Source organism: Aethalodelphis obliquidens, unplaced genomic scaffold, assembly GCF_003676395.1.
Source record: "Aethalodelphis obliquidens isolate GAN/ISIS:26980383/991018 unplaced genomic scaffold, ASM367639v1 scaffold3, whole genome shotgun sequence".
Taxonomy (NCBI): domain Eukaryota; kingdom Metazoa; phylum Chordata; class Mammalia; order Artiodactyla; family Delphinidae; genus Aethalodelphis; species Aethalodelphis obliquidens.
The window spans coordinates 48,309,071-48,332,786 of record NW_020837947.1 but is presented as its reverse complement, the minus strand read 5'-3'; the positions used below and the strand labels follow the sequence as shown (position 1 = coordinate 48,332,786).

The following is a 23,716-nucleotide window of genomic DNA, read 5'->3' as shown; positions in this document are numbered from 1 at the left end:
CTGAATGACTTGAAAACTTGAATTTAGAGCTATGATTCTCCTAAGAGAGGAAGGATTATCAGAAATAGAATCTTCGAGCGGCTTTGTCAAAAGAAACACACTTTCACATGCCCCCTCCTCTTCCCAGTCGACAGTCCCGGTGTTGGGGGGAGGGGATCCTGATACTGAAGGGAGTGTGTAGCAGTCCCTCAGGGCTGCAAGAATCAGTGACACAGAAGAACAAATACGAAAAATATTTTGTGGCAATAAGAAAGCAGTGTAAAAAAAATGCGAATTCTCATCTTGCTTTTTATTTCTTCTACTTTTACCAAACCATTGTTTCAAAACTTTCTTACAAAATTAAAAAAAGAAAGACACATACACGTGACATGCAGGAGATGAGAATAATGTTCCTCTAATACAAAAGCATTAAACAATATTTCAGGTGCTACACAGCACGTCTGGCACATTTATTTATTAAGACTGGAATCCTCAGAGTTAACCACTGCAATATTTTCTAACGCAGTATTATCGGTTGTGGAAAGTAATTTGCCTGAACTGCTCTCTTTTTCAGTCTCCTCCCAAGTAGTTGTCAGAGGCTTCCCGAGGGTTTCTGGAAGCATGAACGTTAGCACTCCACTCACGAAGGCTGAAGTCCCAACAAGCAACTAGAAGGAATTAAAAAAAGAATAAGTGACACATCGAGAAAGAAGGGTATCCTTCAGAGAATAGTCATTTCTGAACCTTTTTCAGAGGGCAACAGAATTGAATTTGACCTAACAGTTGTCATTTATTCCTTAGTGAGACCTTTTGGTTACTTATGCTGGTCCAGGGGTTCTTTAATTTGTTGACTAGGCTTAAACTGATCACTCATTAACCACCTACTAAATAAATCCCAGTTACTACCTGCATTATTACTCATGTAGGCACTGTCCTAGGAGCTACACAGGGGAAAAAAAGTCCCTGCCCTGTCTTCCCAGACTCCAGAGTCTCATGGGGAAACCCAGAGTCTTGGATTTGGACTTGACGGCCAGGGACTGTCTTAGTCAACCCTGCCCCGGCCCCCAAAATTGACATGCTATCAGCATCCAATAAATGGTGGGGAATGAATGAATGCATGTATGCACAAATGAATGTTTCAATGAACCAAAACCTACAGAATTTAGGGGGAAACAAAACAGAGGCAATGGAAACTAGCTGCTACTGTGGGGGAGGGGTGGGTCCAAGTGATTTCCTGTAAAAATTCAGTATTTCTTAACTTTCCAGGTTTTGACACATAAAAGGCAACCTTTTAGACTAGCACCAAGGTGTTTGCTTTTAAAAATGCAAATCACATTAAAAACTAAAGTCTGCACATCTATTCTCTGTTGATCACTGTGTAGATTTTGGGTGGATTTTAGAACTAAATCTCTTTATGGTCTGTAAAAACTTTGTCCTTATATAATTTAAACCCCTTTAGCAAAAAATACTGCCCGGGAAGACCCCATAAAAATAAATGAAGGCACGGTTTTTCTGATAAATCGGCATACTTATGCTTTTACAGCCTCTGAGACACAGTGCAACTGTGACGCACTGTGAGGCCACATCACTAACAGACGTGACCCGGGAAGACGGTTCCTTACTTTGTTTGCAGAATGCTGACAACCTAAATCTAGAAATACATGAGTAAGCCTAGAAGCAGTAACAAATCTAAAGTGACATTGCAAAGGACGTAGAAACCCCAGAAGAGCCCTCTGCCAGGGTGTGAAAAACACTGAATAAGTCTAAACAAGAAATAGAATCAAATGGAATATCCAAGACAAGACTGGATTTTCCTTTTTAACTTGGTGGTAAGAATAGTCAGGCACTGAACAAACTCAGAACCCTCCATCTCCTCTCTCACTCTCAGAAGAAGACCTGGTCTCCCACGGCCCTTGGCCAGCTCCCCCAACCCCACAACAAGCATCCCAAAAACCTCCCCCTCCCCCAACCCCCTCCCCCCCCCCCCCCCCCCCCCCCCCCCTCCTCTCCCCCCACCCCCCGCCCCTGCCTCCGGCAAGGAGGAGCCTTTGTCACCTCTCACCTCCTCCTGTGGGTGGGAGGTGGAAGGGTGCCGGTGGGGTGGGGTCTTCCTCCATCAGTAGACCTCCCTTCTTACCCGCTGATTCGTTTTTTTGGAATGCATCAATTGGATCTAACTTTTTAAAAGATCTGTATTGGAGTATAGTTGACTTACAATGTTGTGTTGGTTTCTGCTGCACAGCAAAGTGGATCAGTTATACCTATACATATATCCCCTCTTTTTTAGATTCTTTTCCCATATGGGTCATTACAGAGTATTGAGAAGAGTTCCCTGTGCTATACAATAGGTCCTTATTGATTATCTACTTTATATATAGTAGTCTCTATATGTCAATCCCAATTCTCACTGATGTTTGATCCTTTCCTTTCCACTGGCTAGCTTCCCTCGGTAAAAATAGATGTTCTTGAGCCTCTTATAATTTCTGCACCCACTCTGCCCAGGAACTTGTATTTGCGACCTGTATGACCCTGGGCAAGTGACTTAACTTTCCTGCTCCTCAGTTTCCTTATCTGTAAAATGGAAATAATACTACTACCTGCCCCCAAAGGACTGTTGGAAGGATAAAATTAAGTAACACATTTAGGGCACTCAAAACAGGGACTGACTTATGTTAAGGAGTCAATAAATGGTAGCTATCATTACTACTCTCGAGTCTTTTGAAACAAGCAAAAGAGGCCCTCTGCCTCAGCCCACACCCACTGCAGCCCCCAGCCCATCCTCTCCACAGCGCTCACTGCTTCTCCTTCCATCCTGCTCCCCACAGCATGGCCCACTCCCACCACCCACAGAAGCTGCTCTTCCCAGGCCACAGATTCCTAGCTGCCAAACCTGATGCACGTTTTCCTGTTCTGCTCTTTCTTAGCCGCTGTCCTGTCCTGCCTTCCTCACTTGCCCTCCTCCTTTGGGGTTCTGGTCACCTCCCTGTCTCCCCGGCTGCTGCATCTCAGCCTCTGCCCTGGACCCCTCTTCCCATCAGGCTTTAAATGCCACCGTTCCCAGGGTTCTGCTCTTCAGTCTCCCTCACCTCTTCATAAGCTGACTCCCAAATCTGTACCTCCCATGGGGGTGTCCCCTGAGCTCCAGACCTGCCTCCTGGATGCCTCCCCCAGCCTCCGCCGTCAAGCAGGTACCTCACATTCATCACCCACAGTTCAAGTGCACTGTCCTTCCCCACCTCAACCTTGTTCCCCCTCTGGGTTCCCTCCAGCCCTGAGAACAACCTTCCCGTCCTTCCAGCTGCCCCCCTCCACCATATGCAAACTCATCATGGGTCCTGTGGATACAACTTTCCCATCCTGTCCTCTCCAACCCACCTTTAGGTCTGAATGTTCTTCTGTTCTGCTCTCCTTTGAGATTCTGCCCATCCTTTCACCCATATCTCCTGGCTCCCTCAACCCACCCTGGGTGTTAGCAGTAATGCTTGCACCCAAACTCAAACTGGTCAAGTTCCTTTTCCCTCTAAGTTTTTGCCTTCCTGTTTCCTCGGCATGGAACTCCCTTCTCTCCCCCTCCACCTTGCTGACTCTCACTGGCTCCTCCAGACACAGATTAAAGCTCCCTCCTCTGGGAAACCTCCCCTCTGGCCCTAGCCTCGGTTGGTAGCCCTCGCCTACCACCCCATAACCCCAGCATTTCCCTACCACAGCCCTCTTCTCTGGGGCTTCTGCCTTCTGCACCAGACTGGACATCTCTCAGGACAAACGCTGTTTCTTTCATCTCTGCTGCTTATCACCTAGCAGGGAGGCTAATTCAAAATCAACACTCAACCTTTGCCAAATGAGTTCATGAATACAAACAGGATATGAATTAGGTGTCCACTTTTTTTCCTTAGATTACTAAAAAAATGATGGTTGATAATAAAAGCAACAGAAGGAGTGATTTTCATGTGCTTCTTTTTGAAAGAGAAAATATAAGCTTATCTTCTAGATTACCATTTCTATTCCTCAAAATGAAAATACTGGCTCCGTAGGCAGTTTGACACCCATAAATAAGCTTAATGAGAAATTTAATAATTTATCTTTTTACTCATTAAAAATAACAAGTAACATCTACTACGTCCAAAGGAAGTAACTTCACAGAATAATTTTGCAAATATACACAAGACCCTGCTGACAGAGGTTGTCCTGGGGAAGGGGGGACCAGGGTCAGGGTGGAGGAAAAACTTATTTCTCTGTATCCCTTTTAGGACTGTTTGTTTATTTGTTTGACCTATGCAAAAAGCATGGTATTTGGGTTTGAACCCAAGTTCTGTCACTTAAATAGGGATAACAAAAACAGTACCTGCATTCTGTGAAGACTACTTCTTGTAAAGCACTTAAAATAGAGCTTGTGGGCTTCCCTGGTGACGCAGTGGTTGAGAGTCCGCCTGCCCATGCAGGAGACGCGGGTTCGTGCCCCGGTCCGGGAAGATCCCACATGCCGCGGAGCGGCTGGGACCGTGAGCCATGGCCGCTGAGCCTGCGTGTCTGGAGCCTGTGCTCCGCAACGGGAGAGGCCACAACAGTGAGAGGCCCGCATACCGCAAAAAACAAACAAATAGAGCTTGTTACATAACAAGCAGTATTTAAGTACCTGTTAAATAAAATTTAAAAACCCCTTTTAACTCTGTAGTCCATAATGAACCGTTATGGATGTCCTTTAAAAAAAAAATCTTTATTTGGTTTTAGTGATTTTATAGCAGTTTGCTTTTATAGATTTGTCTATCTTCTTCTGTGTGCCTTAGCTTATTTTTAAAAACATCTTTTCCATTTTTATCTTTTATTTATTTAACAAAGAACATAAAGTGCTAGCACAAAGGAGATGCTTCTGGAAAAGTCCGTGACCTAAAAAGAGTGGTGGATTCTCCAAAACTCCTTTCTGTGTAGGCCAGACCCTATGCCCCCAATTAAGCAAACTTGACTGAGTGCCTGTTACTGGGACACGAGAGAGAACCATGCTGAGACAATGATTCCCAAAGAGCAGACGCATACCATCTGTGTATGCCAGGTATACCACCTGTGTATGCCAGGTGATTTTTTTGTTTGTTTGTTTGTTTGTTTTTTTAAGGACGTCTCAATTTGTTTTACTACTTATGAGATTGTTAGTGTATTTTAGAAAAACATGTAACTAGTATAACACCCATGATTTCACTGTTATTGTTGTTTAGGGCAAAGCTAAATTTTAAAAGCCATTCTATTTGATTTAAAATATTAAGTAAATTATAGCATGAATGGCACGCAAGGTGAGAGAAATGCTCCAGTGGACTCAGTTGTGGGTACACAAAATGCCCTATCCTGCAAGAGTTCAACAATTTAACTGGGGGACAAAGACATACATGTGAATAATAGAGCCAGACTGCGACAGCAGGCTGTGGAAAGGGTACACACGAAATGCTATGCAGACCTGGGAAAGGGAGAGGGTGCATCACTGGATCTGGGTGGGCTTCTTAAAGAAGTGGGGTTTGCTCTGGTCTTAAAAGAGGTTTAGCTGCCTCATCTAAACCCCTAGAGCTTTGGACCTTCCACTAGTCGTCCGGCAGAGGCAGTGCAGGAGGACGAACTAGGAATGAGGCAAGTGGGTCCAGCTCTGGTCTCATTTCCCCAGCCATGCAAGTCACAGCCACTAAAGCTCCAGGACATCCTCATCCAGAAGAACCTGTTGAGGCCGTTGCTCTCCACGAAGCCCAGGAAAACCCTGTGAAAGGGACTTCATAGACATACTGGGAAGAAGTCACTGCCTTAACGCATCTTATGGTCCTGGGAGCCCTCAGGGCTCTGACCCAGATGGAGTGCAAGCTTCTGAGGCAGTCCTGGATCCTAAAAGTTCTTGGATTTACCTCTCAAAAAAAAAAAAAAAAAAAAGTCTATCTACCTATCTACCATAAAATGACATAATTTTTTTAAACGCATAAAACAAATGCAGTTTAAGAAATAATTATAAAGCAAACACATCATGGTCTTGATCACCCACAAGAAAACACTGCTTGTACCCCAGAAGCCTCCCCTTCTCTCCTCCACAGGTGGTCCTGATTTAGTCAATAAGCCTCATCTGTTTTTCTGGTTTTAACATTACTTTCATGGCTACAGAATGTATAAAACTGGTCCCATTCTCTTAAAAAAAAAAAAAAGATACATGAAGTTTGTGGGGGGAGGAGCATTCTCTGCAGAGGGGATGTTCGAGCAGAGGACGCCGGTGGGGATGAATGAGAACAGGGTGTGGAGAGGAGGGGGAAGTGTGTGAGGAAACAAAACAAAATAGGGAACATGGGCAGGGGGTCAATCTGGAAAGGCCATGAGTATCAGGCAGAGTTTGGGTTTTGCTCTGAAGGTGAGGGGCAGTTGGACCAGAGCTCCGGTTCGGCAAACTACTCTGATGGGGCCGGGGGCATGTGCAGGGAAGGAACCAGAGAGGCAGGCGGTGATGAGGGGCTGGACTGGAGTAGGTGAGTAGGCTGCTTGTGAGAGAGAAGGAGAGGACTCGGTGTCGTGGGTTGGAGAATAAAAAGTTGGTGCTCAAGGGTCACGCTGCAGGCCACGGACTCCTACCGCAGAGCGGAGTCGGGTGGAGGAAATGCAAGTCACCGGCCGGCTGGGTTTGGGAAACGGTGAAGCTGTTTAGTCACCCAGGGAGACTATCCATGAGGCTAGTGGGTCTGCTGCTTGGAAGAGAAGTCAGAATCAGGAGACGTCACCCGCGCAGGGACTGAGAAAGACAGCCAGAATGGCTCTTGGAGAATGAAGCAATCAGAAGAAGACAGGAGCACAGGAGGAGCCCCAGAGGGAACAGCCTAGAGAGAATGAGGACCAAGAAGTCCCGGAGAGGGAGCCTGGAGGGGGAGGGAGGGCCGGCACACCCAGGCCTCTCCCCTTGGTGGTGCAGCCCCTCAGGCCACCCCCGACATTCCGCACTGTCCGCATCTCCCTGCCCCCTCCCCTCCCCCCATCCTCTTCCTGACCCGGGTGTGTAACAGTGGTCCGCGTGGTTTCCCAAACTCTCAGCCCGGCCACGAGGACACGTGCAAACTGCACAGAACCCCTCGCACACTTCATAACCAGGAGGACGGCTCACACTGCCGGAGCCAGGAGGAAGCACGCAGGCAGCCTTGCCTGTGAAGAGCCCCTCAAGTTTTGGGGAAGCTGGAAACCACAGATCCCTACACCTCTCCGCCAGACACCACTGGGTCCTTCCGGGAGCAGCAGCCTCCAGAACTGGCCTTGACCAGCCGTCACACGGTGGGAACACAGAGGCAAGCGCTGGGGGTGGGAGGCAGCCTGCGGATCCAGACAGAGGGGCGCAGGCTGAGAGACCAGAGACCAGAGCTCTCCCTGCGCAGTCCCGGCTTCACGATGTGCTGAGCAGAGGCCCTGCTCTGGCTGGCAGAGCTGTGATTGATTAACAGCTCACGGCCGGAGGCGGGGCGGGATGGGGAAGAGGGGGAGAAGGCAATCAACGAACAAGAAAAACAGCAACCCACCACCCTACTTACCAGCTGGTGAGCTGTTAATTAGGTTTCTATAAACCCCCATAACCGAATTATAAATTGGCTTCCAATAAATAAAAATAAAGGAGGCAGTCAGCTCTTCTGCCTCGCTGCTATCTCAGTAAAGTTCTATCAACTGATGAACACCTGTGGCATGAAGATCCAAACGCTGGAGAGGTAAATGCAGAATGGGGCCGCGATGCTCCCCACACGGCCCACCGTGCTGCCACTCCCCACAGCCAGCGACCTGGAAACGCAGAGAGGATTCATACAGCAGCAAGAACAGAAGACGAGAAAGGCACAGGTTGCAGAGAGTGAGGGAACAGCTGCCCAGAGCCCCTGTCCACCCTTCTAGCAGAGAATGAATAGTAAAACTTAACTTAGCTTAATATACTTGGAAATAATTTTACTTTGATTTTTTAAGAATCATTCATGATTTATATTCTCATTCTGTGAAACAGCAGTGTGAACAAACATGCAGATAATTCAAGACAATTCAAGACCAAAAAAGCAGGGAAACCAATCAGCATCAGCTATGCAGATGAGGCCCTTACATACGCTCATTGAGTCTAATATTGAGGATAACATCAGTCTTGTAGAGCAGGAGTTTATTTGGGGTGTGGAGTGGGGATTTGGGAAACCGAAAGATTTATATCTATGGAACATCCTATTTCAATTTTTTAAAGTCAAGCAATATCTTAACGTGCTTTCCTTTAAAAGTTATTTAAACCTTATAGAATGTCTAGTAGGAAGCAAAGAATGTGCCTTCAACAGGAATAAGTATCTCTTATTAAGCTGAGGAGAAAGGCCCCAGGAGAAACCAAACCTGCCACACAGCTTGATCTCAGCCTTCTAGCCTCCACAACTGTGAGAAAATTCACTTCTGTTGTTTGAGCCCCTCAGTCTGTGGTGCTTTGTTATGGCAGCCCCGACAAACTAACACAACTAACATCAGGACATCAAGAGATACAACCTGAGAAAATTAGCCTTGAGTCCATGTAAGTCGACTGTATTTGAGACTTAAAATGGTTTTAGGATAATAAGAGTGTTATTTCAAAACAAGTTCTCTAATATCCTTGCTAATGACATATAGACAAAGCCTCAGGTTCAGAATTAGCGTCATCATGTAACCCTCCCATAGCTTGGAGCTCCAGTAACTTCTACGGAAAGAAAGCATTTATACTCAAAGGCCAGATGTAATCAAATGACACATAAGTGAAAGATACCAAGAAAACAACAGAAAAATAAGTAACTCTTACCTTACAATGGTTGGATACAGCTCTGCTGTATAAAGGTATATAAGGCCAAACGCTGCCCCTATGGAAAATTTTCCAGCCATAGTTGCCACCACACACCAAACATGGTAATCCTGAAAAAATATATATTAGCAAAATAGACCATCATTTTGTCATCAAGTAATATTTTTAAAAGAAAAATAGAAAATCCTTAAAATTATTACTTAAAACTTTCTAATTCTCCAGTATTTTTCAGAACAATGAAGAGTTTTATTTTGTAAACTCGACACATGGTCTGCAAAAGCTTTCCATCTTTATGAAATTTAGAGGAAAGTTTTATTGTGCCTCCCTGCAGCCTTGGAGATTTCAAATTACCAAATAAGAAAAGCTATTTGGGGAGAGACACTTTGGAATGAGACCCTCCCAGATGGTTTCTGCTGTCGTCCCTGACATGTTCTATTTCCTGCAGTGGTTCTCAGAGACCTCCCACAGTCGATCTTTTCTCTCCTCCTCTGTCTGCCAGCTGGGTGTTGAGACCCAGGTGACCTTGGAGCTCATGTGTGAGGAGTGGCAGCACCTCTGTCAACCCGAGTCCCTGAATGATTCCATGGAGCCGAACACCCCCTTCACCACTCCCACAGCCACCAACGAGGTACACCCACATCGAACTTTCTATGAGCAAGAAATAAATGTCTATGATGTGAAGTTACTGAGATTTGGTGGTGCCTCTACTAAGGCAACCAATGTCACCTTGCCACCTTAATTACTATTGTAGACGATATTTGTTGGATGAATTAATGGGACTTAAAAATTTTGTATTGTGACATTACCATTTGGAGAGAAGTGTTATTAGAGGGGAAAAATTTGTGGCTAAGGGTTAGTACTCTATTTCTAGAAATCCCCATCAGCCACTTTCCTGTCTTCCACATTGCCGCTGGGGCTTAACCACCGTAGAACCTGAAGGTTCTAGGGTTTCCCTAAATCTTCACCGCTCAAAGACAGCTGCCATCAACTCAACAAATATAACTGCAAGCTACTTAAAAACACAAACAAAAAGGGTGTGGATGAAGCTCCCTCAAATTGGCAGAGACCTCCTTGTCTTAAGCAGTTTTAACTGATGTGTATCAGTCGTATATATCAATCAGCTGGAAACGTCAATACATTAAAACATTTGATTCACCAAAGTGAAGCGTTACTATAAAAGGAAGTCACTGGTTAGCTTAAGTTAAATTTCAAACAATATGCAAAACTTAAAATGCCTTGATCTGAATGTTGAGATACTATTGCTTAATAATTATTAAATCGATTTAAAACAAAGTATTTTAAAGTATTGTCATAGTGACCACATTTTCCATATTGAGAATGAAAATACAGGTTTTCCATTTTGGGGGGAAAGAGAAGAGCACTTCTGGGTGCAAGAGGTATTCTAGGGGATGGAGTTTGCCAAAATACAGGAATGTGAAAGTCGTTTCAGTAGTTTATGGCACTGTTTCTCACTAAGAAATTGAATTTTAAAAACAAGCTCCTCGGGGGATTTATGCACACTAGAAATTGGAAACTACTAATCTACCACAGTGGAAAAAAAAAACAAGACTACTTAAACTGGACCAGTCCTGAACATAAGACTCATCATATCTTTCAGCTGTCTCCATGGCTTCCTCCCTCCAGGTTTCTGATCAAATATCACCTTCTCTGAGAGGCACACCATCCTCAGTCACCTTAGATAAAATAAAATAGTTCACATGTGTGTTCCCCCTCCATACACAGTCATTCTCCATCCCTCATCCTATTTTGCTTTTCTTTATTATACTCAGAGAAACTTGACTTACTGCACATCCTCAGCACCTAGAAAAGAACCTGGCACATACTAGATGCTGGATAGATCTCTCATGAATGAATAAAAGTTTAAGATGACGATAACTACTGGAAGGTGCAATCCACTCTTCTCACTCAGGATGATCATGTTGGCAAGATACAACCGTGGCCATCTCTCGGAAGTGGGATTATAGGCTTTTCCCCCTACCCCCGCCCCACATTTCTTTTTTTCCTTAAATTTTCAACTATCTTCAACTATCTTCAACTATTTTCAAACTTTCTCAACAGAGAAAGAATCACTTTTAAAGAAAACATTTAAAATACTATGTACAGCATATACTCTATCCATATGTCTTAATTCATCTTCATATTCCTAAGCTGAAAATGCTCCCATCACACTGTCATAGTATAACTAACCATTCCCTAAATAACACATAAAGTAACTCACCTTGGGGATCACCATAATCACACCATTGGTCACTGCACTTGAGAGAAGGGAGAAAACCAGAATGCTGCTTCTCCCCACATGGTCCATCCCAAAGCACACAAAGATGTAGGCAGGAATTTCCACTGCACCTGTCATGGAGCAAAATGATACATCTCAATAGCCACAGTGTCCAACTGAACAAGGGGACCCTGCCTTCTAACAAGGGGACCCTGCCTTCTAAAGAGCTTCCCTATGCCCCCCAAAAGGAATGGTCAGCCCTCTCTCTGCTGCCAGGGGCTTCTAAGAACTAACAACTGCCTGAGAGGCAGCAAGCCCCACGACTTTTAAACTCACTGGAGCGGGCAGGATGTTTGCTGTGACGTGCGCTAATGCTCACATAATCTGCCTAGCACTTATCACCTGTCTTCGGAATCTTATCCCGGACTAGGCAGGAAGCTCCCCAGGACACAGCACAGTGACTGGAGCATGGGCTGGTTGAATGAATACATATGTAAATTAGTAGGCAACATTGATCTTTTTTGACCTTTGGCTTCTTCTGCTTGGCAGAACTATGGGGAAATGTTTGTACTGTAACTTCGAACATAGCAATTAAAGTAGAAAATTCAGGGCCAGCTTTACATCTATCAGCCAGAATGCATCAGGGAGCAAGCAAGAAGTTCTCTCAGCACAACTGACCAAACCCAATAATAGCCTTTGAGAAACTGTCACTGTTTACTAGCCTAGGTTGTCCACATAATTCAAAGGTCCATTCTTTCGACCCTCCGGAGCTTGCCTAATCCCAGGACACTACCCACCACTGCCTTTTAGGACTGATGTGCATTTTCCCATTCAACTACAGAATGCTGCAAGCACCTGGACTGGCAGGTCTGGGTCTACATGTCTCTTACAGTTTTGGGAACATATCTCTGCAGGTGGACACATATTTTCTGAGTTAACATTCTTAGCAGTACATCAGAAATTAAACTCAGTTGCAGCTGCTCAGAAAAAAAAACAAAAAAAATGACTGGGCAAAGACAAAAAAATAACATTCTGAGCCCCATTGGAGAGACAGCCTCCCTCCTTTTCATTAACATGGAAAATAAACAACTCCAGAGAAAAGGCCTCCCTTTCACAGACCCTGCTGTAGGGTCCGTGCCTCCAGGCCCGAACAGTAGGTACATCTATTACTCTACTCTTTTTTTTGCCTGTTTGTTTATCAAACACTTTTCAAGGTCAAATAAATCAATGATTCTCCAAAGAACCTCATGGGAATAGGCCTGGATTATTACCCCCACTTTCCAACTCAGATTAAATGACTTGAGCCCAGTGAGTAAGTGACAGCTCAGGGACTGGTCTTTGGGAGCCAAGGCCCCTTTCCTGCAACCTCCCTCCCTCAGGTCTGGTTCCCTCCACGTCTGACTCAGGGCTCCCCTCTCTACAGCACTGTGTGCAAGGCCACCAACCAACTTCCTGGAGTCTAGCAAAGCTGCACAGCAACTGGGAAACAGCTGAAGAGACCTTTTAAAGTATATTCCACCTTGATGTTTCTTGAGTTGTTGTATAGATGCTGCATCTAAATTTTGACTTGACTATGTCTGGGATAGAAATGGTGCAACCAATGAGGCCCAATCTGTCTGGGATTAGGACCATGTGCCCTTATCTTCTTTACTTTATAATGTATAACTCCATTCTGCACCTGTCTCCACATAACCTCAAAGATATGCCTTCAGGCTACTGTAGCGCTTATCACCTGCAAGTAGCACAAAACCTAAGCTGAAATTCCCACCAGCACCAAACCATCTCAGGAGGTGAAAACTTGTTCAAAAATTTCACAGCTCGGAAGTGTTGACTAGAATCGCCTGTCAGGCAGAGGGCTGCTGGCAAGGGTAATGACATGAAAAATCAAAGGCAGTGGAGACTATAAAACTATGGTATGTGTCTCGGAAAGATTTTTATATTTACGAGATTGCCCGGTTTCTTGAGAATTTACATCTCCATCAAAATTAAGACTATAGCATAAAGATCTAAAACTCCAGCACTCCTAAGCTTCCCTATGCCACACCCCACCCTACTTCATTCTCCTACCATTTGCTGCTCTGTTCTACGAATACTGCATCCTTTCTCCAATTGACACATAGAATGTGTTTGAAGTCAAGGTAGGCTCTTTTTACAAACTTGTTGGTCTGCCCAAAAAAAGAGTAAAGTTTTTTTCTTAAAATTACTTATCTCATAATTTCTGCTGAGCTATAATAAACAAAAACAGGTGTCTCATTAGAGCACTTTAATGAGAAGGGATGTTAACTATGTATAAAAATTTTAAAGCAAACTTTTCTGGGGATAATATCAAATACAAGCAGCCTACATGGAAGTAACCAGCTGGACAAATGCATTTCTGATAACTCTCTCGTGTCTGGTATGAATTTGGTTTACCCTAGGAGTCACGCCTCAAGCTATCACAGCAGTATCTGAAGCTATTTTAACCTGCTACTTAATTAAAAGAAGCATGACAACATAAATTACAGTTGCATGTATTTAGGTTATTTTACTGACTAAAATTCCTAAATTAAGGACATTTGAAGGTAGAAAGATACCAGAAGGTCTCCAAGACATGTTAAATATTAAAAGGAATGCAACTTGCAAAGAACAGTATGTAGTGAATAATCTCATTTATGTTAAAATATAAAACGTTTATCTGCACAAATGTATGGAGATGCATAAAAAGAGATCTGAAAGTACAAGCCAAAGGTTATAGAAGTTACCTCTGAAAGATAGTTCTGAGATGGCAATGGGCTTAAAGAAAGGAAGCAAACAAGGAGAAGAGGCAGAAGAGGAAGGAGGGACTTAAGTCTTCTAACTGTTTGCATTTTTTTAAAGAGAATATATACATGTGTAACACTAAAAGAGACCATAATCACATAGTTGGCAGTATTGTTCCTGGTAGAAAAAAAGACAATAGAAACACTCTCAAAACTTGGTAGAAATTTCACTTCATGGCTACAACTTAAATGTAATTTAACCACTTACCCATGAGGAAGAGATTTAAATATTCATTGCCTCCCAAATTAACAGAATTCAAGGAGAAGGTGTAGAACCCAAAACAACCCGTGAACCAAATCAGCCAAACAATAAGTGTCCTTGTTCCAATTCTCCAGTCATAAAACAGATCTGATAGGGTGTGCTTCTCAACTTGAGAGGGCTTATTACCAGCAGAACCATTGTGATCCAGTGATAAAAGTTCTGACAGTTTACAGGATCTCGTCCTATTCCACTTGGCCATCGTATCAATTACTTTTTGTGCTTCTTCATATTTTCCCTCTGAGAGAAGCCAAAAAGGTGTCTCTGGGAGCATCCAACAGCACAGGACAAAGGGGACAGTCACTGTGGAGAGGACTATCTGATAGATCCACCAGGTCCTGACCAAGTAGCCCGTCAAAGCCACCACCATGGTTCCAAAAGCAAAAAAGGAATGCAAGTGGATGGATGCCCACGTCCGAGACTTCATGCCGACAAATTCTGTCACATAGACAAACACCACCACGAGATAGCCACTTCCAGACTGCAAAACAAAGCAGGGAGGGTGGTCCAGATTTAAGGTCACACACGTAACTACTGAGTCCAATCTCTCTGCAAATCACACATAGGCAAGAAAGAAAATGACAAAGCATTGTTTTCTGAAACCCGTGTCATATTTATACAATGGCGTTTAATCCGATCCATCCTTCTTCTTTAAATGGGTCCTTTCTTCTTCCCACACCCTGTCCACCCCAAATGGCAAAACTTGAGTGGTTATGCATGATATAAATGTCAGACACTGCCTTTTGCTTCATTTAAATATTCCTTTACAGTGTGAATTTATGTCTCAGTTCCTTGCAAATGTGTGTATCAATTTATCTATATAGAGAAGAGCCTTATTATCAAATCCTAAATTTTAAATGGGGACAAACAATTTATGGTAACTAGTGAGAAGAAAAAAGATTTGATTGAAACTTCATTTTGACAGGCAATAGCAATAACAACAAAAAAACCAGACAAACTGCACTTCAGGGAAATTCAAAATTTCTGTGCATCAAAGGGCACTATCACCAGAGTGAAAAGCCAACTTACAGAATGAGATATATGCAAATCATGTATCTGATAGGAGACTACCATCCAGAATATGTAGAGAACTCCTAAAACTCAACAATAAAACAAACCCTTACAGGATATTTGGTTCTGTCAGAAACATCCACAGAACATTTGGTCCACACCAAAAGGTCCTTGAAATTTGCTCCTATCCAAAACATCCTTGAGCATATTTGGTCTATGCCAAATGGTTTTGGACAGGACCAAATATCAAGTACATTTTGGCCTGGACCAAAAGTTTTATGGATGCTTTGGACAGGACCAAACGTCTGCTAACCAAACAATCAAATTCAAAAATGGATTTTTCCAAAGAAAATACAGGAATGGCAAATAGCACACAAAAAGATGCTCAGCATTACTAATCATTAGGGAAATGCAAATCAAAATCACAGTGAGATGCCACCTCATGGCCATTAGGATGGATAGTATCAAAAAAACAAACAAACAAAAAATAACAGGTGTTGGTGAGTATGTGGAGAAATCAGAACCCATATGCACTATTGGTAGGAATGTAAAATGGTACAGCTGCTATGGAAAACAGTATGGGAATTCCTCAAAAAATTAAGAATATTATTACCATATGATCCAACAATCCTATTTTGGGAATATACCCAAAAGAACTGAAAGTGAGATCTCAAAGAAATATTTTTATACCCATGTTCATAACAGCATTATTCACAGTTGCTAAAATGTGGAAGCAAGCGAAGCATCCATCAACAGATGAATGGATAAGCAAAATGTGGTCTATACGTACAATGGAGTACTACTCAGCTTTAAAAAAGGAATATTCTGACATATGCTCCAACGTGAATGAATTTTGAGGACATTATACCAAGTGAAATAAGCTACCTCCAAAAAGACAAATACTATGTGATTCCATTTTTATGAGGTACCTAGAGCAGTCAAATTCATAAGACAGAAAGCAGGATGGTGGTCGCTAGGGGTTGGGGGGAAGAGGAAATGGGGAGTTATTGTTTAATGAATATAGAGTTTCAGATTTGCAAGATGAAAAGAGTTCCGGAGATGGATAGTGGTGATGCTTGCACAACAATATAAATGTACTTAATATGTACTGAACTATATGCACTTAAAAATAGTTAAGATGGTAAATATTGTTATGTGTATTTTACCACAATAAAAAAAATGGGGGAAAAAACTTTATTTTGAAAATAGGCCTATCTTTTTTTTTAAATAAATAAATGAATTTATTTAGGGCTGCATTGAGTCTTCGTTGCTGCGCGTGGGCTTTCTCTAGTTGCGGCGAGCGGGGGGGGGCTACTCTCTGTTGCGGCGCACTGGCTTCTCATTGTGGTGGCTTCTCTTGTTGCAGAGCACTGACTCTAGGCACACGGGCTTCAGTAGTTTTGGCTCGCGGGCTCTAGAGCGCAGGCTCAGTAGTTGTGGTGCATGGGCTTAGTTGCTCTGCAGCATGTGGGATCTTCCCGGACCAGGGATCAAACCCGTGTCCCCTGCATTGGCAGGCAGATTCTTAACCACTGCACCACCAGGTAAGCCCCCCAAAATAGGCCTATCTTTAATTTAACAAAATTTAGATTATAATAACAATGTGTGACCCCTCATGGAATAAACAAAGAATGAAACAAATGATGGATTTTTGTGTGTGTGTGTGGAGGGGGGTGGTGGTGAAAGGATTAGAATTTTTCCTACAAAATTATTTCACATTTGATTTTTATAAAACAAATCGTAAAATTAATTTTTGCAAAATTATTCTAGAGTGCCACTGATTTCTCCAAAGGCCTCTCTTAATCCTTTGATATTTGAATCATACTCTTTTGAAGGCTCATCTTGTCATTATCCTTGTGGATGTTAATTTCTTCAAAAGTTAACTGGTTTCTATATGGGAAAAGAATCTAAAAAAGAGTAGATATATGTGTATGTATAATTGATTCACTTTGCTGTACGGCAGAAACGAACACAACATTGTAAATCAACTATACTCCAATAAAAATTAATTAAAAAAAAAAAGTTAACTGGTTTATCTCTGCCAGATCCCACTTGGTCAAGGGATCTGTGTAGGATTCAGGCAGTTTTCCCCCACTGCTTTCAAAGACTTTCTGTAATCTAGAATCTTTGGTAAGATCTGCAATTTCACTTTGCGTCAGAGTCGCAAAGAGGCTGGCCTGCTAGCAGTAAGCAGAGAGGTGCTGGATGGGGACTATTGTATTAATGGTCAGTTTCATATTCTGTGGCAACAGCTTTTATTTCCCCAAGAAACCTTGCAATTGCAAGACTCAGATAACGAACCCTGATAATGAGGACTCCCAAACTGAAGAATCCAGTTGTTTGGTCAATTTAAACCTTCAAATACTACAAATTTCCCCGTTAAATTAAGTTATAACATCAGTCCCCAAAATGTTTTTTTCAGTGCCAGTTCTTTTTGTGTTCACTCCCACTTCCTACTGGTTACTTCTGTCACTGGGTTCAAACAATCCATTGCACAACTGCCTAAATAATTCCAGAAGCCTCCTTGACACCATTCATACCTGTCACCTCCACTGATAACACTCTATTCTTCACATCTACCCTGACCCCACCGCCAACATAGCAGCCAAAATGACCACTTCACCCCTGAATTCACTGAACTCCTTCAGGGGATTCCCATTGCGTTTAGGAAACCAGGCAAACTCTTGGTCATCCTACAAGGCCCTGCCTTGTCCTCTCTCTCTCCTTCAGCCTTATCATGTATTTCACCTCCTCTCTATTCTCCAGGCATCAGCACCTTCAGTTTCTTCACGTCTCAGGGCCTTCTCACTTGCTGCTGCCTCTGCCTGGAAGGTTCTTCTCTCACCAACCCCTCAGACTAAAAAGCCCCTGACTCTCCAGACTCCCCATCCCATCCCATCCCCCGCTGTGGGACCCCCTCCACTGTTAGTCCTCCATCGTCAACATTGTATGGGTTTTTAAAACGGCCCATCAGTGTCTTGACTTGCTCTACGATGTAGGGATATTGAAACAGCCTGGTCAGGTTTACTTAGCATTACACTCTGTAGGCAGACCCATAAATGTGCTGAGTGAATGAATCTGCCTGCATCTTCCCTACTCAAAATTGTATCACAAATACATTTCCCATAAAAACCAAAGGAAGGAGCCACAGAAAATTAAGGCCACATTTTACAGATGTATTCTATGGGTGGCCTGTCTCATTTTCTTGGCTCTGGAAATCAACTCATGGTATTTTGCAAGACTGAAACAGATATTTTTAGAATTATCCTCTTAAATCTTCCAAAAGAGGGCTCCACACCCTCTCAAGTCCTGTCTGTGCCTCTGTTGTACCATCATTCTCTCCACAAGGTCTCTTATCAAATCTCACTCTGTAGCTACAGAGCCATTTCCTCTTATTCCATCCTCAGTGGAGACAGAACTGCTGGTTGTTATTTTTTGTATTAAAAACTCTCTACATACCTAGATATATGTACATTTTTTTAAGATGCAACACCTTCAATTCTCCTAAATTTTTTTTAATGCATCCTCCTATCCTTGGCCATCTGTGTGGCTTTCTAGGAACCCTTCCCAGCCATCGATGAAGACTCCAAAAGAGAATACACCACCTTGCCCTCTGAGGGGGTGCAGTGACCTCTTCTTCTGAGACTGAAGTCCTTGGCTTCTCTCCAGACCCTTGGATCATCCATTCTGGTGAGAGGGGATGCATGCCCTGCTCTGTGTTCAGCAAGATCACAAGCTCTCCCTGAAGATAAAACTTCACCTGGTTATCCTTGACCAGTGACCTCCAAACAGAACCACTGCTGCTGTTGTTTGGTAGTTTGGAAGCTGTCTGGAAGCCTCACCAAGTGTGCAAACAGCTTCCTCACTCTCTGGTCCACTTCCAGTAATAGCACCCTTGTAGGGAGTGCCAAGTCCGTGCCAGGTACTGAACTGTGGATGCTTACGTGAATCCTGGTAACAGCCCAGTGAAGCAGGTATTATTTTCTACAGTTTATAGATCAGAAATTAAGGTTTGAAGAGGATAAGGTGTTTGCCCAAGGTCATACAGTTGAGAAGCCAATACATGACAAAGCTGGGATTCAAACTCATGCCCTTTCTACTCTACTACCCTGTTCCCCATAACAGAAATGCCCGATGCCTTCTTGTTCTCATTCTTCCTGCACATTATACAAATGACTTTCTTAACAATACAACTGAACCTTCTGTTTGGCTCATGCATACAAAGCCTGACTAGACCCATACAATTGCTCAGAAGTAAAACAATTTGTAGCGATTATTTGTAATGGCTACAAATGATGACTTTTTTTCCTTTCTTTCCCCTTATGCCTTCCTCTCTCCCTCTTGTTCTCCCTGTCTCCTCTCTCTCTTTTGCTTTATAGTATCGGCTAGAATCCCCAGTACAATGCCAAGTGGAAGTGATGTTCCACAAACCCTTGCTGTTAGTAATCGTGGAATGTGGATCACCTGTCAGGCATCGAGTCAAACGTAAAGTTTCTGCCTACTAAGCAACAATTTTTCATTTGAATGAGTTCCATTCTAAGCATAGGACATTAATATTCTACAGAAAGACTTCTGCAGAGGAGTGAACAAAGATTAGTCCTTGATCTCTCTCACTAGATTCTAAATGAACAAGACTAAGAGAGTTAAGGTTTAATATAAAAGTCCTGCAGTGGAATTAAAGAGGCAAAACAAAAAAAACAAAACAAACCAACAACAACCCAACTCACGATAGCAAGAAGGAAGCGTGTGACTATGAAGCTGTAATAATCAAACGTGAATGCCGCTGCTATGCCAAACAAAAATACACCGGTGCTTGTGGCCCACAAGACAAGTCGTCTTCCTGCCCTGAAAAATAAGAATTACACAGAGGAAGGAGCAAGGTGTGGCTGCAACAGTTTAAAACATCCACTCTAATTCATGAAAGATAAGTGCTACCTATATTTTAATAGCATACGTATCAATATTTGATTGTTGTTACTCATTCATTTATTTTGAGCAAATCATGAGTTAACACATGATTTCTTCAAGAGGCCAGTTTTTCAGTGACTGGTCTCCACCTGAGCTGCTATTATACACACTCGATCACTCTGGGTGGTCCCCAAAGGACCACCTAACCTGAGATTGGGAGCAAGGAGAGGGAAGATTTGTCCTTTCCCTGTCAGGACCTGCTCTGTGACCTGCTGGATCATCTTCTCTGTTGGGCTGGCTCAGCCCACCAAGGGGAGACAACTCTTACTAAGCCCCTCTAAAAACAGAAGTCTTGCTACATCCTGCTACTAGAATAAGCTGCTTACTTGCCCTATATTTTCATAATTGGGAAGTGCATTTCTTTGCCTAAAAAGCAAACAAATAGCAATTATATGCCTGCAGACTTAAAAAAAATGAGATGTAATTCACATGCCATAAAATTCAACCTTTTAAAGTACACAATTCAGTGGCTTTTAGTGTATTCACAGAGTTGTGCAACTCTTACTACTATCTAGTTCCAAGGCATTTTCATCACTCCAAAAAGAAACCGCACCCAGGAGTCATCATTCCCCATGCTCTGCTCCCTCTAGCCCCCGACAGCCCCTAATCTGCTTTCTGTTTTTACAGAGTTGCCTATTCTGGACTCTCTCTATATAATGGAGTTGCCCAATATATAACCTGGCTTATTTCACTAAGCATTATGTTTTCAATCTTCATCCATGTTATAGTCCTTCATTCCTTTTTATGACTAAATAACATTCCATTGCATGGCTAATACCACCTTTTGTTCATCCATTCATCAGTTGATGGACACCTGGATTGTTTCCACTTTTTGGGCTATTATGAATAATGCTGCCATAAATATTTGCGAACAAGATTTTGTGTAAAGTTATGTTTCAATTCTCTTGGATATATACCTAGGGGTGGAATTGCTGGGTCATAAGCTACTTTATGTTTAATTTTTTGAGGGACTGCCAAACTGTTTTCTAGGATGGCTGCCCCAGTTTGACAATCCCACCAATTTCTCCACATCCTTGGCAACACTTGTGGTTGCCTGTCTTTTTGATTATAGCCATTCTAGTGAGCAGGGGTTATCCCACTGTGGCATTGATTTACATTTTCCTAATGATTAATGATGTTGAGCATTTTTATATGTGTTTTTTGGCCATTTGTATATATTCTTTGCAAAATATCTATCCAGATCATCTGTCCATTTTTAAATCAGGTTATTTGTCTTCTTATTGTTGAGTTATAAGTGTTCTTTATATATTCTAGATACTGGACTGTCATTAGACATGTGATTTGCTGATATTTTCTCCCTGTGAGATGTCCCTGACAGATAATTGTAAGGCAAAAAAAATACAGTCCTGAGATTCCAACCAACAGGCTTGCCCAGTGCAGCAGAGGGTATGCAAGCAAACTGGAAACAGTCACTTCCATGGCCTCAGCCTTCTCTGCTCCCACATGCATTAGTAGGGATTGTTGGCCCTGCACATAAATGTTCCCAATCTCATTTGAGTCCTGAATGCCATTTAAAACTATTTTTCATCCATCCCTGATCAACCCCCTGTACCACCCACAAAGTCTTCACTCTCAGCAGATGAGCAGCCCTCTCCTGCAGAGAACAGAGACCATCAAAGAGAAAGCCCCACAAGTTCCTTGTCTGCCCACCTGCCAACATGACCTGCATCTGCCTTCAGGCTTCTCTTCTTTCCTCCTCTCCAGAGACCACACCCTTTTCTCTCCAAATACCATTTTGCAGTCTTTGTATAGGATCATGTCTCTTCCCACCTCCTCTGAGGCCTTATTCTACCAATTACTTCTTTTTCCTCTGTCTTTCGCTCACCTTTGACTTCTCCCTTTCAGTTTAAGTCTCTTCCAGTCAAAGACAAGAACCTTCTCTGGACCCCATCACTCTGGTAGCCACCTTGCATCTTGCAGTTCCTCCACTGACAGACTTACAAAAAGGGAATATCTACCTCTTCATCTCCTATTTTGTTCCCCTCCCCACTGACACCCTAACTTCCACACTTCCCAGGAAGACAGTTATGAAGTAGAAGATTCTTAAACACTGAAACATAACTTCAATCACCAAATAATAACTAGACTCCGCTTCTGCTCCAATTTCATTATTCAAATGCCACCTCCTGGAGGGGATGTGTGTGTTGGGGGGAAAGACCTGGGTACTCCTCCCTTTAGGCTTCCACAGTCTTTGCCTCCATTGCTTTTACTTCTAGTATGGCCCTGGACAAAACAAAGCCCTATAATTTTTATTTGGACATGTTTGTTGGCCCCATTTGACTAGCACACCCTGAGGGCAAGGATTTCTGACCTAAGCAGTTGTTTTTAGGTTCCCAGTGCCCAGCACATACCTGTAAAACTCACAACTATGGGGACCAAATAAATAAGTTCATCTCTGTACTTTAGGACAGATACGAAAAGTGTGGTCCATGTCCATATAGAGATGAACTTTGCTTTATTTTAAGAGCTACATATTCATTTTAATGTGTATTTCTTAAAAATATGGCTGGTATATCACACAATTTCATAGATATTATTGCTTAGGACCAGACTATCCTCCTAAAAAGCAAATCTATTTAAAGAAAAAAAATTCACTACTGAGTGGTTATGTGTCCAAGGTACTTTTTCTGTATTAATTCTGCAATAACCCTCTGAGGTGAGCGCTATTATTTTCATTGCCAGCTTACACATGAGATTCTAAAACACATGTTAGGCAATTCACCCAGGTCCCACAGCTAATAAATGGCAGAACACAGGCAGACTGTCTTCAGAACCCATCCCCTAAACACTGTGTTATTTTGTGTCTCTAAATAACAGATCAACAAGGAATTTAGATAGGAGGTATGAAAATGACTACAGTTTTGAACATAATTCCCTGTCCCCTAAGAAAATCAGATAGGAAAATGAACCCTACACTGATGTAACAATACTAAACATTTCACTTTACCTGTCAGAAAGGTAGCCGAAGATCACCGCTCCCAGCAGGACTCCAAGCATAAATGTAGGCTGGATCAGCCTTCCAAACCATTCTCGGTTACACACCAGATCCCACTCAGTCACCACGGTGCTGCGCCACTTGCTCTTGTCATAGATGTAGCCATCCAAGCAAGGGAAACTACTCTTATGGCCGTTATAATCATAGTTCAAACTCGACTTGTCATCCCTCCGGAACCTGTGACAGCTTGTGAGCTCCCAAATCTCACCGTCCTGTAGTTGCACTATGATGTGATCTTCACGGCCGATGGAAAACTGGGTCCAGATGTCCTCCAACCTCCAACTAGAGATATCTTGGAAAAGGACCCGACTCACATTGCCTGGGGGCCTGCAGGTATGCTGTGGGGACACTGACAAGAACACAGAAGCCAAGTAATGGATACCACAAGAGATGTTCTGGAAGGCACATATAAAATAGAGGAATATCTGGTATCTGCAAAGAGAAAAAAAAAATCAAGTTATTATATCTGGCCTATGGGCTAAAAAAAGACATATGCAAATATGAAAGGTCTCCATTATGCCTTAGCTTGGATAAAGGGATAAACACAGAAATAATTATAGATATGTGTGTATACATATGTGTATATATCTGTCAACCGGGCCTAAAAGCGATGATATCCCAAGAGCAACAAGCACATCGGTGCCCAGATCTTGGGCTCTAGATATCATTC

General features: G+C 42.8%; 1 protein-coding gene across 1 annotated transcript; it reads right to left on the bottom strand.

The window, feature by feature from the left end:
* Nucleotides 1–274: 274 nt before the first annotated feature.
* SLC22A16 (solute carrier family 22 member 16) lies at nt 275–23,480 on the bottom strand (the record flags this gene model as incomplete). Its single annotated transcript, XM_027093516.1, has 7 exons — nt 275–647; nt 7,647–7,746; nt 8,759–8,868; nt 10,998–11,125; nt 14,001–14,532; nt 19,790–19,907; nt 22,999–23,480. Coding segments are annotated over 7 exons (1,668 nt in total), but the record flags the coding sequence as incomplete, so codon positions are not given.
* Nucleotides 23,481–23,716: the final 236 nt, after the last annotated feature.